General features: G+C 44.5%; 1 protein-coding gene across 1 annotated transcript in view; it reads left to right on the forward strand.

Moving 5' to 3' along the window:
* SPAG17 (sperm associated antigen 17) overlaps positions 1–14,951 on the forward strand; it is a 265,350-nt gene that overhangs the window by 47,675 nt on the left and 202,724 nt on the right. Inside the window, exons 7-8 of the mRNA XM_084835270.1 lie at positions 2,457–2,638; positions 8,026–8,172. Coding sequence (XP_084691396.1) covers positions 2,457–2,638; positions 8,026–8,172 — 329 coding nt within the window. The remainder of the gene's footprint in view (positions 1–2,456; positions 2,639–8,025; positions 8,173–14,951) is intronic.

Below are 14,951 nucleotides of genomic sequence, written 5' to 3' on the forward strand. Positions count from 1 at the left end.
ACCTGTTTTTCCCCAGCCTCAGAGCTGCCAAAATTAAGTACAATTAGGATACCTGGGGAAGGGGTACAGTTGCAGTCAACAGTGCCTAGATATGTTATTGGAGATTGGAATTATAATATTTGATTATGATACAGAATATAAGTGCTAGAAGTTTTAAAGAGCCATGTGTATGTGTTTCAGTTACTTGATCATCTTAAGTCAACCACACAATAAAGTTCAGAATATTGATCAGTTATTTATATATCTCAGGTAAAATCCTTTTTCATATTTATTTCATATTCATCTGTGTATTACATTTGTAATTGCCTAATAACTGAAGCCCTTTGGATGGTATAGAAATTGAAAACATAAAATACAAGGTAACAATTAAAAAAAAAGTCTGATAAAAGCAAGATAAAATCAGTAGCAGCTTATAATAAAACCAAAACTAAAACCAGCAGCAGGGATAAAACAGTGTGAATATCTAAAAGCACTAAAACAGTTCCTAAAATGCCTGGGAAAATAAAAAGGTACCTGGCACCTAATAGATGCTCTTTTTAAGTTTTGTTTAGCAGTTTACCACCAGTTTCTAGATAATAGAAGGCATCACCTTTATACCTTGCTTGTGAGCTCCCCGAGATGGACCTCAGTCATGCATGTGGTACCAAACCAAACTACAGAGGGCAATGTGATATGCACCCAACCCCATCAGCACGCATGCACCAATGTTACAAGCCAGGAGAGAATTCTTGGCCACCTTTTTCCAAACATTCACAAAGAAAGTTCATAAATAGCAAACTAATTCTAAATCTAGCTGAGATGATTTCATCTATCACTATTTTATTGAGCTCCTGTTAACAGCTCTAAGTTTCATTTGAGCCTTCACTTGCACAAAAACAAATTCTTTACAAGGAAGGAATGAGACCAAAGAATCAGGGAAGCAATTGTGTGGTGAGGAAAGAATAGGGCAGAGCAAAGGAGCAGAAGCATCTCGGTGGAGGAGAAAGCAAGAAGACATGAGGTCTTTTTCTTTCTCTTGCCAGCATCTGGATCATGCCTTTCTCTCTTCCGTTATAAAACAGCACAGTGGTCATCTTCAGACCCTGATTTGTAATGTGATCAGCAGCTACAGTGGATCATAGAGGTTGGCAGTATGACTGTCTTGTCCCATTGCTTGACTGGCAGGGGGTAAGATGGGTTTCCCTTGCACGCTTTTAAAAACCTGGTGCTCTACTTTATACAAAAATGTGTTTACATTCAAAAATACAGTATTACATAAAGGAATGTTTTGTATTTCTGTTTCTGTATCTATATCATGGCCTCTGACCCCACCCCAAATTTCATGACAGTGACCTGGTTCACACAACATGACAACCAACAGTAGGATGTCAACTTTGTTTATTTCAGAGTGGCTTGTTGTGATGTCCAAACCCAGCCCAGTGGCTTCAGTGTGGTTTATTAACTATGCACAAGCCACCCTGGAAACCTACAGCTTGTTGTTGGGTTGTTCAGGGTGCCTTGTTTTTAGAGTGGATTGTTGTGACTTGCAAACCCATCATAATGGCATGTGTGTGGCTTGTGCCAAGAGAGTTGCTTGGCAAGAGCAGCACAAAACCCGTGTACTCCACTTGCTGCCTCACGATCTCGCTAGCTGTATGTTAGGCTGGCAACACTTGCATGCCCAATTCCTGTTTGTGTTTGCCGTCATTGCTTGCTCCGTGCAAACAAGAGAATTGCGCAAATTGAGCAGTGATCAACTGCAACATTTGTAGATTTTTTTTTTCCAGAATTATATGCAAATTTAGTCGGGTGAAAAAAAAACAGAGTTCAAAAATACACATGTGGCTGTAAGGGGTATTTATGCTTTTTTACCTTTGTTTTCACTTTTGAGGAGACTTGCACATGTGCGCATCAACTAATGCACATTAGTTAATGCTAATATGCATAAATCTCTCCCAAAGTGAAAAAGGTAAAGTGCAAAACACCCCCAAATTAGCATTTTCACGCTTTAGCCTGTTGGGGGGAAATGCATATTTTTTATCTCTTTCCCCCACCCCACTCCCAACTACAATTCCAGGAAGTTAAAAAAGAAAAGAAAAAAAAGATGCCTGACAATCCACAAAATGCAGACAGAATGGATTTAAGAAGGTTTTACTCTTTAAAATAAAGTTATGCCGTAAAGGACACTGGGATACGTGCTGGGAGCAGGTGGGGGGAACATGGGGGGAACAAACCAAGGCAAACTGAGGAGCGCCTGATCATCTGTTGGCAGCAGCATGGGTTAGCAATGGATTAAACAAGTGACCGTGGTTTGTTTTCAGGGTGGTTTATCGTGACGTGTGAACTCACCCAGTGACATGTAATACAGGGAGATGATCTTGGCTTTTTCTTTTTGCTGTAGTATTCTGGGAGTATGTTTCACATTTGCCATGGGCATACAAATATGTTAAAGTGATCTCATGCTGGTGCAATTCTAGTCCTAGAAGCTGAAAACAAGAAGAAGGAAAAAGCAGTTAAAGATCTGAAAAACTTCTGGAAATACTTGGAACCAATTCTGAACAGTGGGAAATCAGGATCAAATCTTTTTCAGATTGCTAGACTCCTTCACCTAGTCCATGAGTCTACCTTTCCTGCTGATTGGAGTAACGGTGACATGATGGTTAGTAATCACTTCTTTTACAAGAAGCACCTGTGTTGGGTAAGGAGGAGTAGTGCATTGTTTGGCATTTGACTCTAATCCTAGAGTGCAGTAGATGTCAATCTGAACCCTGAGAACCATTCAGATTCAGCATAGATCCACTCCACCCCAAGTTCATTTTGTATCCCTAGGGACTAGTTTATTAGCTAAAAGACTGCAGAGGAGGAAGGAAACTTGGCTAAACTTCACCTACTTACTTGTGATGGCCTATATCCCCCTGGTGATGTAGCACTGTAAGTGGAGGTGTGTCCAGCAAGGTTGCAGTTGGTTGGCTGAGAGTAGGGAAGTGTGAATCAGCAAAACCGAGCTCACCAAAGTTGTCCAAATTCCATCTCGAAGCTCGTTCCAATTCAAATCTGTATCAGCTTGCAAGCATTTCTTTTTACCCCACATGAGAATCTGTGCAACTTTTTGTGCGTATTTCTCCAAATGGACGCATCAGTTGTGCATATCTTTGAATCATAGAATCATAGAATAGTAGGGTTGGAAGGGGCCTACAAGGCCATCGAGTCCAACCCCCCGCTCAATGCAGGAACCCAAGTCAGAGCATCCCTGACAAATGGCTGTCCAGCCTCGTCTTGAAGGCCTCAAGTGTGGGAGAGCCCACCACCTCCCCAGGTAATTGGTTCCATTGCCGTATTGCTCTGACACTCAGGAAGTTTTTCCTGATGTTCAGTCGGAATCTGGCTTCCTGTAACTTGAGCCCATTATTCCGTGTCCTGCACTCTGGGATGATCGAGAAGAGATCCTGGCCTTCTTCTCTGTGACAACCTTTCAAGTACTTGAAGAGTGCTATCATATCTCCCCTCAGTCTTCTCTTCTCAAGGCTAAACATGCCCAGTTCTTTCAGTCTCTCTTTATAGGGCTTTGTTTCCAGTCCCCTGATCATCTTTGTTGCCCTCCTTTGAACCCTCTCCAGTTTGTCTGCATCCTTCTTAAAGTGTGGTGCCCAGAACTGGACACAGTACTCCAGATGAGGCCTAACCAGTGCTGAGTAGAGGGGAACTAGTACTTCCCGGGATTTGGAAGCGATGCTTCTATGAATGCAGCCCAAAATAGCATTTGCCTTTTTTGCAGCCACATCACATTGTTGGCTCATATTCAGCTTGTGATCGACGACAATTCCAAGATCCTTCTCGCTCGTAGTGTGGTTGAGCCACGTATCCCCCATCTTGTAACTGTGCATTTGGTTTCTTTTTCCTAGGTGCAGAACTTGGCATTTGTCCCTATTAAATGCCATTCTGTTGTTTTCTGCCCAGCACTCCAGTCTATCCAGATCACTTTGAATTTTGTTTCTGTCTTCCAAAGTATTAGCTATCCCTCCCAATTTTGTGTCATCTGCAAATTTGATCAGCATTCCCTGCACCTCCTCCTCCAAGTCATTAATAAAAATATTGAAGAGCACTGGGCCCAGGACTGAGCCCTGCGGTACCCCACTCGTTACCTCTCCCCAGCTTGAGAAGGTCCCATTGATAAGCACTCTTTGAGTCCGATTCTGTAGCCAACTGTGGATCCACCGGATCGTTGTTTCATCTAGCCCACTTCGAGCTAGTTTGCTCATCAGGATATCATGGGGCACTTTGTCGAAAGCTTTGCTGAAGTCGAGGTATATGATGTCTACAGCATTCCCACGGTCTACAAGGGAGGTGACTTGATCAAAAAATGAGATCAGATTTGTCTGGCAGGACTTGTTTTTGACAAATCCATGTTGGCTTCGAGTAATCACGGCATTGTTGTCAAGGTGCTTCCAGATGGATTGCTTTATGATCTGCTCCAGAATTTTCCCAGGGATTGATGTCAGACTGACTGCTCTGTAGTTCCCAGGTTCCTCCTTTTTACCCTTTTTGAAGATAGGGACAACGTTAGCCCTCCTCCAGTCATCTGGCACTTCCCCGGTCCTCCATGATTTCTCAAAGAGAATAGACAGCGGTTCTGAGAGTTCTTCTGCCAGTTCCTTTATGACTCTAGGATGCAGTTCATCTGGCCCTGGAGATTTGAACTCATTCAAAGTAATGAGGTGTTCCTTGACCATATGCCTGTCGATCTCAAGCTGCAATCCTGCCCCTTCAGCCTGTACTTCGCCTTTGCCAGGGGGGTCATAGACCCTCTTTTGGGAGAAGACTGAGCCAAAGTAGGAATTGAGCACCTCTGCCTTTTCTTTGTCCTCTGTTATCATTTTGCCATCCTTATTTAATAGCTGAACAACCATTTCTTTCCTCTGCCTTTTACTATGCATGTAACTGAAGAAAGCCTTTTTGTTGTTTTTAGCATCCCTCGCTAACCTCACCTCATTCTCCGCTTTAGCCTTCCTGACGCCATCCCTGCAATTCTGTGCTACCTGCCTGTACTCTTCCTTTGTTACTTGGCCTTCTTTCCACTTCCTATATGTGTCCTTTTTTGTTTTCAGGTCATCCCTAAGCTTTTTGTGAAGCCACATTGGCTTCTTCTGTTGTCTTCCACCTTTTCTTCTTGTTGGAATTGTTTGTGATTGTGCCTTGAGAATTTCCTTTTTTAAAAGTTCCCACCCATCTTGGACTCCTTTTCTCGCTAGCATTGCTTGCCATGGGACCTTACTGATCATTGTTCTGAGTTTATTAAAATCAGCTTTCCTAAAATCCAGGGTACGCGTTTGAGTACACTCGGCTTTTGCTTCCCTTAGAACCAAGAACTCAAGTACAACATGGTCGCTTTCCCCCAGAGTTCCTGTAACTGCTACTTTATCCACTAAGTCATCTCTGTTGGTTGGGATCAAGTCAAGGATAGCCGATCCTCTAGTTCCTTCCTCTACTTTCTGTAGGAGGAAGTTATCCGCCACACAAGTCAGGAATTTCCTGGAGGGGCCATGTTTTGCAGAATTTGTCTCCCAACAAATATCGGGGAAATTGAAGTCCCCCATTACTACTACATCATGCTTCCTTAAAACATTGGCTATTTGCTTTTCAAAAGTTTCATCCTTGTCTTCTCCTTGATTGGGTGGCCGGTAGTAGACTCCGACCACCAGGTTCCTTTTATTCTTTGCTCCATTTATTTCAACCCAGATGCTCTCGATGGGGCTACCAAGCTCCTCCTCCTGTATTTCTGTGCAGAGATATGTATTTTTCACATACAGTGCAACCCCGCCTCCCTTTCTGTTCCTCCTGTTCTTTTTGAACAAGTTATATCCTTCAATTGCTGTATTCCAGTCATGAGAGTCATCCCACCAAGTCTCAGTTATACCTATCAAGTCATAATTTCCCTCCTGTATTAAGAGTTCAAGTTCGTTCTGTTTGTTTCCCATACTCTGGGCATTAGTATATAGACATCGAAGACCATGTGCTTCATAGTCTGGCTTTCTTCCTACCTGTGTCTGAAGACTATTATTGGACGCTATCAGAGCTGTTCTCTCCATTGCAGTGCATGAGCCTACGTCCATTGTTACCCCCAACATTACATCTCCCTTCCCCGTAGGATTCAGTTTAAAGCCCTCCTGATGAAGTTCTTCATGCTGTGGCCAAACACATTCTTCCCAGCCTTTGTGAGGTGCAAAATATGCATTCTTCTCCCACTGATGAGAGCATATTTATACACATTTTTCAAAAGTATGCATTTTTTATGCACATTTTTGAAATGTACGCATGCTGTTGAAACACATTTCTTTGGGTCTGTGAACCACATCGCAAGCTCGGATGGAAATCTACAGCCTTTGACTGCAGATTGCGTCTGAGTCTGTGTCCAGTCCAAAAGGTGCGAACTGGGTAAATCTGATAAAAAATGAACTGAAACAATTTCCCATACATCCCTAGCTGAGAGGAATAGATTTCCTGAGTTCTGCTGCTCCTGATTTGGTTTCCTATATCCAGTGTGCTACCTCAAACCATAGAGCTAGGGGCCTTATAAAACTGAGCTGCTCACAGTCTGGGCATACCCTGAGGTGTCAGCACTGGGTTGAGTGTGGTATACATCCCGGTCCTAGTTCTCTCCCTCTTCCCTTCTTTGCTTACTTACAAGGCAGAACAGGTTTATGTTCCACATGGCAAACTTGAATTCCTCTTCCCTAGTGGGTTGGGCATTACGGCACACCATTGTATTTGTGTAGGACTGGTAATTTAATAGAAAGATAAGTTAAAAGTCTTGTTCCTGGGAAGCTTTTAACTGATTTGGATCAGTGTAGTATATAATTGACACAATACGATATGACTGTGTATCTTAATCCTGATCATACGAGAAGAAAAGTGTGGTATAATTGTAAGAAAAGTGTGGTATAAACCTTGATAATAAATAAATTATAAATATAAAATGAGATCCCTTGTCAGCAGCAGCTCCTTATGCGTAAATGGCTATTCTGGCCAGGGAGTTGGCCATTCTACCCCTCCCCCCATGGCCGGCTGCCACGTTCCATTGTCAAAAATGCTGTTCATTCACCCCATCTTTTACTCTATGGAGTTGGGTGGGGCAGATTATATGTTATGGGGTGGGGTAGATTTGGCCCAGTGTACACCAGTTGATGGCCACTAATGTAGGTTGCAATCTTTTTAAATCAAATCAATTAAGCTTGGAGATCATATGACATACACTGGAAATGATGAACCACTTGATGTGAGCATAATATCAGGGGACATAATAGTGTCATGTGAGGATGGTTGTGGCCTCTTAAAAGAGAACACATTGTAAATTCAGATAACCAGTGTTTGTTATCCAAGTGAAACATGTTTAAAATGCTACAAGGAAAGACTGGGGACAACTGGGGCAGACAGTTACAGCTGGAGATGGTCCAACAGTGTGGTGCAGGGAGGGGATACCAATCGCCTAGGAAAAACATGCGCAGCTTTAATTCCTAGAGGTGTAGAATTGCACCACAGGTATGCTTCTTTGAAAAACAAAAATCTTACATGCAGAAATGCCCACAATGGATGATGGGGCAGGGTCTGGGAGAGGCATTTACTTTAGCTGTCATTGATTTTGGAATTCTGGTCTTTGGTGACATACACACACTATTCAGTATGGCAGCCTTCCCCAAACTTGTGCTCTCCAGATTTGTTGGGCCTCAACTCCCATCAACCTCAACTAGCATGGTCCATCATCAAGAATGCTGGGAGTTGTAGTCCAAAACATCTGGACGACACCATGTTGAAAAACTAATGGAAGAGGTCTATCGAAGCATAGAAACTTCTTTCTTTCGTGCAACTCTCCAATCACAAAAATCTTTTGGAGGGTTAATATTAATATTAAAATGCATTCAAACTGAAAAGGACAAGATCATGTTCATTGTGTTGTTAGGTTAGGTGTATATGTCATTGCTTAGAGGCTTACTAAGTTTGTCTCTGCTCTGCATATTATAAACCCAGTCTTTGTACTTTTCTTTTGTGTAGCTTGAATTTGGAACCGACCTCTTTGAAAGCGTGGCATGTTTAATGTATGACTGCCTGGATTGGAAAAGACAGCATCAACGCTACTTGAAATCCACCAGATTTATTAATGTCCCCGTAGTAGAAAAGAAGAGCAAATTAGCAGCTGAGGTTTGAGACCATGCTCATGCTAGACAGCAGTAAATATGATTTTGTAAATCGGTATATGGAAGGACCTCTCTTCCTAAATTCCTGGCATTCGTAGACAGTCAAGTGTCAATAACGTGGTCCAGAACATACATAGTGGAACTTGTTGATAGATGAACTAGTCTTGGGCAAGTGACTTGTTCTCTGATTTACTAGGCATCCCTATGATCCCGCTACATCGGCAGACCACTTATAGTCAACAAAAATTAGTTTGTATCCTATACCTTCCCCAGCAGTGAAGTAGAGGTGGGAAAAACACTACAAAAAGCAAAGAATGGAGAAACACTGACAGCCACATTCCTAGCATCCATAACTACATCACTGAGTCCCACCAATCATGGGGTAGCATGCTTACGACATCACCATGAGAGACATCCACAGAAGGTGCCAATCCATTCACAACAGTGGGGAGATTTCCTCATGACATCTTCCCACCCCATACACAGTACACAGCCTGACAGGCATGACAACTCTCCACTGTATTTGCGACCATGACACAGTAAGACGTCATCTGAGAGCGTCCAGGAATCTGTGCACACTGGGGTTTGAATCACCTTCTCTCTCACACACACACAGACACACTCAGGCATTGCTCATAAGCACCTTGTGACTGCACAACACAAAGGGAAGGGAGGAGAGGCATAACAACCCAGGAGTTAAATGGCTCCTTTGTGTGAAGGTGTCCTGAGACAAGGGTTCAAGACATGTGGGGGTGGGGTTGATAGGAGCCCTTTGCCAGATGGAAAAGGATCAACCAGGGCAGGCAGTGAGGGAAGACACACTCTCAGGGGAGTTACCTCAATTCATGATTGCATAGGACATGGGCTTGGGGAACAAGAGAGGTGAGTTCAAGCCACACCATGGGGAATGGCAGGAACAAGGCACCACTCACCTTTTACATGCCTGACCAGTAAGAGTCATGTCAGAGGTAAAAGAAAGTGAGTTTCTAGGGCTCAAGCCCAAACTGCATATCCACAAAAAGCTTCCTACCTGTCCCATCAGCAGCAGACAGGAGGCAGCTCCTTTATGGGGCATTGTCATAACCCGAGCCACCAACCCACAGACTCAGTCTTATACACCAAGACCAGATTGGTTGCAAAAGGAGCCCTAGACTTGTGGAACAGCTCAGATTTCAAATGCAGGAGGACCCAGGTACAAATCTTGGATGTGACTTCCCACTGGAAAAGGTTGGAAGGGCCCCAAATAGCCACACCTGAGCAGGTATGGTGCCTGAGCCAACCAGAGGGAGCTCTGGATGGGCCACTTAGCCTTTTGGCCTACCCTTAGTAGCCCATGTAACCACTCATCCACTGACTCTCCTTTTGCTTTTCTCACTCTACTATCCATCCCCCCACTTCCCATTTCATGCTGTTTTCACTATGGTATTCCTACCCCTGTTCATTTTACAGTCTCTGTACCAAGTCTGTAACCCTGCACTCAGCTTTGATCCTATCTATGTTTTTCTTGCCTTTTTCCTTTTTCTGCCCCTAACTCTCCACTTGCTTTTTTACTCTTGCCTGACAGGATTAAAACTGCAGAGTGCTTTTTTCCTTCACCATGCTTTTCAGTGCAACGATGCACTCCTTCTCACCCTCTCCCTCTGTCACTCTTCTCATTATGCCGCTGGAAGCAATTGGGGAAAAGGTGGTCCAGGGAGAAAATGGAGGCAAAAATGAGGAGGGAGCTGGAGAATGAGAAGAGGAAGATTTTGCCAAGAGAACACACTGATCATAGCAAACACTCTTTTCCAACAACACAAGAGGCAACTCTACACATGGACATCACCAGATGGTCAGTACCGAAATCAGATTGATTATGTCCTTTGCAGCCAAAGATGGAGAAGCTCCGTACAGTCAGTAAAAACAAGACCTGGAGCTGACTGTGGCTCAGATCGTGAGCTTCTTGTTGCAAAATTTCGGCTTAAATTGAAGAACGTAGGGAAGACCACTAAACCATTCAGGTATGACCTAAATCATATCCCATATGAATATACAGTGGAGGTGACAAATACATTTCAGGGATGGACGGAGGTCTGTAACATTGTTCAGGAGGCAGCAACTCAATCCATCCCCAAGTAAAAGAAATGCAAGAAAGCAAAGTGGCTGTCTGATGAGGCTTTACAAGTAGCTGAGGAAAGAAGCGAAGCGAAAAGCAAGGGAGAAAGGGGAAGATATATCCAACCGAATGCGGAGTTCCAGAGAATAGCAAGGAGAGACAAGAAGACTTTCTTAAATGAACAATGCAAAGAAATCGAGGAAAACAACAGAATGGGAAAGACTAGAGATCTTTTCAAGAAAATCGGAGATCTCAAGGGAACGTTTTGTGCAAAGACGGGCATGATAAAGGACAAAGAAGGCAGGGACCTAACAGAAGCAGATGAGCTTAAGAAGAGGTGGCAAGAATACACAGAAGAACTATACAGGAAAGATCTGAATGTCCCTGATAGCCATGATAGTGTGGTCACTGAACTTGAGTTGGACATCCTCGAGAGTGAAGTCAAGTGGGCCTTAGCAAGCATTACTAAAACAAAGCTAGCAGAGATGACAGTATTCCAGCTGAGCTATTTAAAATCCTAAAATATGATGCTGTTAAAGTGCAGCACTCAATATGCCAACACATTTGGAACACTCAAAAGTGGCCACAAGACTGGAAAAGGTCAGTTTACATTCCAATTGCAAAGAAAGGCAATGCCAAAGACTGTTCAGACTACCGTACAGTTGCGCTCATTTCACATGCCAGCAAGGTTATGCTCAAAATCCTACAAGCTAGGCTTCAGCAGTATGCGAACCGAGAACTACCGGAAGTACAAGCTGGGTTTCGAAGAGGCAGAGGAACTAGAGATCAAATCTCCAACATTCGCTAGATCATGGAGGAAGCAAGAGAATTCCAGAAAAACGTCTATTTCTGCTTGATTGACTACACTAAAGCCTTTGATTGTGTGGATCACAACAAACTGTGGCAAATTCTTAAAGAGATGGGAGTACCAGACCACCTTACCTGTCTCCTGAGAAACCTGTATGAGGGTCAAGAAGGAACAGTAAGAACCAGACATGGAACAACCGATTGGTTCAAAATTGGGAAAGGAGTATGACAAGGCTGCATATTGTTGCCCTGCTTATTTAACTTATATGTAGAGTACATCATGAGAAATGCCGGGTTCGATGAATCACAGGTTTGATGAATGAATCACAAGGTTGGATGAATCACAATTAAGATTGCTGGGAGAATTATCAACAAGCTCAGATACGCAGACGATACCACCCTAATGGCAGAAAGGGAAGAGGATCTAAAGAGCCTCTTGTTGAGTGTGAAAGTGGAGAGTGCAAAAGCTGGTTTGAAACTCAACATTAAAAAAACGAAGATCATGGCATGTGGCCCCATCACTTCCTGGCATATAGAAGGGGAAGAAATGGAAGCAGTGACAGATTTTATTTTCTTGGGCTCCAAGATCACCGCAGACGGTGGCTGTAGCCATGAAATTAAAAGACGCTTGCTCCTTGGGAGGAAAGCTATGGCAAACCTAGACAGCATAGTAAGAAGCAGAGACATCACCTTGCTGACAAAGGTCCGCATAATCAAAGCTATGGTTTTCCCAGTAGCAACCTATGGCTGTGAGAGCTGGACTATAAGGAAGGCTGAGCGCCGAAGAATTGATGTGTTCAAACTGTGGTGCTGGAGAAGACTCTTATGAGTCCCTTGGACTGCAAGGAGGTCCAATCAGTCCATCCTAAAGGAAATCAACCCTGAGTGCTCATTGGAAGGGCAGATACTGAAGCTGAAGCTCAAATATTTTGGCCACCTAATGCGAAGAGAAAACTCTCTGGAAAAGACCCTGATGCTGGGAAAGACTGAAGGCAAAAGGAGAAGGGGATGGCAGAGGACGAGATGGCTATATATCATAACCGATGCAATGAATATGAACTTGAGCACACTCCGGGAGAGAATGCAGGACAGGAAGGCCTGGCTAGGGATGTACGAAAGTGACTTACCTTTCCGCGGATTATGTTGATGGTGGGGGGGAGGCGTTCCGTCCCTCCCCCCGGAATCCTGGCCGGCTGGCTGTGCTCTGCAGCGATTCTGCGGAGCCGCCGGCCGGCTCCGCTAGCAGCCAGACATCCGGTCGCTGGCTAGCAGGGACGCAAACGGCGGCAGCCATAGCCGCCACTGTTTGCGTCCCTGCAGTCATCCGTGATAGGCTACGTAAATGTTTACGTAGCCTATCACGGCTGATTTAAAAAAAACACGTGCGTACGCAAATGGCAGCAGCCATGGCCGCTGCCATTTGCGTTCTTTATTTTGGCACATCTTAGTCTACGTAAACATTTACGTAGACTAAGGGGGCGAACGTAAGGGGAACGCAAATAGCGTAGCGTCTACGCTATTTGCGTTCCCCTTATGTTCACCGTCTTAGTCTCTGTAAATGTTTACGTAGACTAAGACGTGCCAAAATAAGGAATGCAAATGGCGGTGGCCATGGCCGCCGCCATTTGCGTACACGCGTTTGTTTGTTTTTTAAGTCAGTCGTGATAGGCTACGTAAAGATTTACGTAGCCTATCACGGTGTTTTTTTTAAATCTAGCCATGATAGGCTATGTAAATCTTTACGTAGCCTATCACATTTTTTTGTTTTTTGTTTTTTTTTAACCTGGAAATGGCGGCGGCGGCGGCCGGTCAGAAGACCGGCCGCCACCGCCGCCGAACTGCTGCTGGAGCCAGAGCTGCCGCCGCCGCCAGAAAGATCTGCCCAAGGTAAGTCTCGCCCCGGGGGGGTGGCGGGCCGTTCCGCCACTGATTTCGGGGGGCCGAATGCGCTGGCATTCAGCCTCCCCGAGATCCGTGGCGGAACTTTCGTACATCCCTAGGCCTGGCGTGCTATGGTCCATGGGGTCACGAAGAGTCGGACACGACTTAACGACTGAACAACAAAAATTAGAACTCTACAGTATGCATGCAGTGACTGTTTGCGCTACTGCATATACCCAGGCTGCAATCCTGGAGGCAAAAGTGCTCATGAGTGTTTAGTTGGAGTAGAGTGCCTGGGATCATGAATAAAGAGCTTACTTGAATAGGGGAGTGCATGTGTACCTTTATGTGTACCTGGGTGGGAGACTATTCATAGCTGTTTGGGAAGAAGGATTGTTTCAGTGATACAATTTAAGCTATATACAGTTTTCCCTTATAGCAAAGTAGAGGAGATATGGGAGACATTTTCAACAGTCATACTTTGCAGCATAGATTTCACCATCCCTTGCATACCTGTTTGGGAGTCTTTGTCCTTGCATCCCCTGTTGTATATATTTGTGTCTGGTGGCCTGAGGCAGAGGACCTGTAAGCATTCTGAAAAAGTCAATTGTTAGTTATGTGCTTTTCCTCTATTTCAGGGGTGGGCAACACATGGCCCATAGGCCACATATGCCCCCCCCCCCAATTCATTTACAAAAAACTATTTTTGAGGTGGGGAAAATAGTATTCATTGTGGCCACGGATAAACAAGCTAGTTTTAACCTTTTTGGTGCACTGCAGCCACTACAGACACCACACACACATATATGGTGTCTGTAGCAACTGCAGAGTGCCAAAAATATACATACATACATACATACATACATATGGACTCGACCTTGGGGGAGCTGGGGGTGGCGACGGCCAACAGGAAGCTCTGGCGTGGGCTGGTCCATGAAGTCACGAAGAGTCGGGAGCGACTGAACGAATAAACAACAACAAATTCTGCACCCACAGGAGAAGGCAGGGGGTGCCTGGATCTCCAAGAGTTGCCCACCCCTGCTCTATTTGTTTTAAGGCCAGCTTCCCAGTCATCCTGTTTGACCACTACCACTCTTGGACTCAAAACTAAGAACTTACACATATGAGCCTCCACCCTGGAAGGCACCACAAAATGAATGTTGGGAGCTCACAAGTTGTGCTGCATTATGTGTGGAACACTGCCTTGGACTCATTGGGTGCTTTACCAGAGGGGTAAAGCTTGCAGGGGGGCAGTGTACAGGGCAAACAGGCCTCTCTAGGCAAAGAAGGCAACAAAGTGATTCTATAGGAAATTAGGGGACTCTGACCCTGGAAGCATGGGATAGGTAAGAGTGGAGAATCATGCTAGGAAGCCAGTTGAGCTGAGACCCACAAGCCTAAGGGATGCCCAAACAAAAAAATAACTGCTGCCTGAACTCCAAGGCAGTTTTAGGGTTCAAAGCAAAGGGTACAAAGGGCTTGATGGCTCAAAGAGAACCTGGGTTATGAAAAGAAAGTCCTGGGGAATGAAAAGGAAACTCAGGAAGGTTCCTGGCTACTTGATTAATTCTAATCTAGCTGGCTATACAGGGCAGCACAGTGCTGTATTCTAAACAGAAGGGTATCATCAAGGTAATCCAGATGGTATCTGAACTTGTTGACTTGTCTAAGAGCTGGGAGCACTTCAGGATTGGGCCATGGTTCTGGATTGGCCTTGCTAAGTCTCTGGATTGGCCAGTTTAAAGGAACCCTCATGGGTTCTTTGGCTGATGGTGATATGGCGATCAGGAAGGCATTTGCATGTTTTGGTAGAGACACGGAGCAACTCCCTTTAATCAGGGAGGAAAGAAGTACACACTGGCTCTAGCCCCTTTGTGGCATGCCTTATCAACTTTCCTGGCAGCCTTCCATCCTGCTGCTTTCAGAAATAAAACTGATTCTTGAGGCAAGACATCAGGGTAATGCCGATGAAACATAGCGCAGAGTACACATGTCCAGAT

Source organism: Heloderma suspectum, chromosome 2 (assembly GCF_057233095.1).
Source record: "Heloderma suspectum isolate Gila_16-S chromosome 2, 16-S_ref, whole genome shotgun sequence".
NCBI classification, from domain to species: domain Eukaryota; kingdom Metazoa; phylum Chordata; class Lepidosauria; order Squamata; family Helodermatidae; genus Heloderma; species Heloderma suspectum.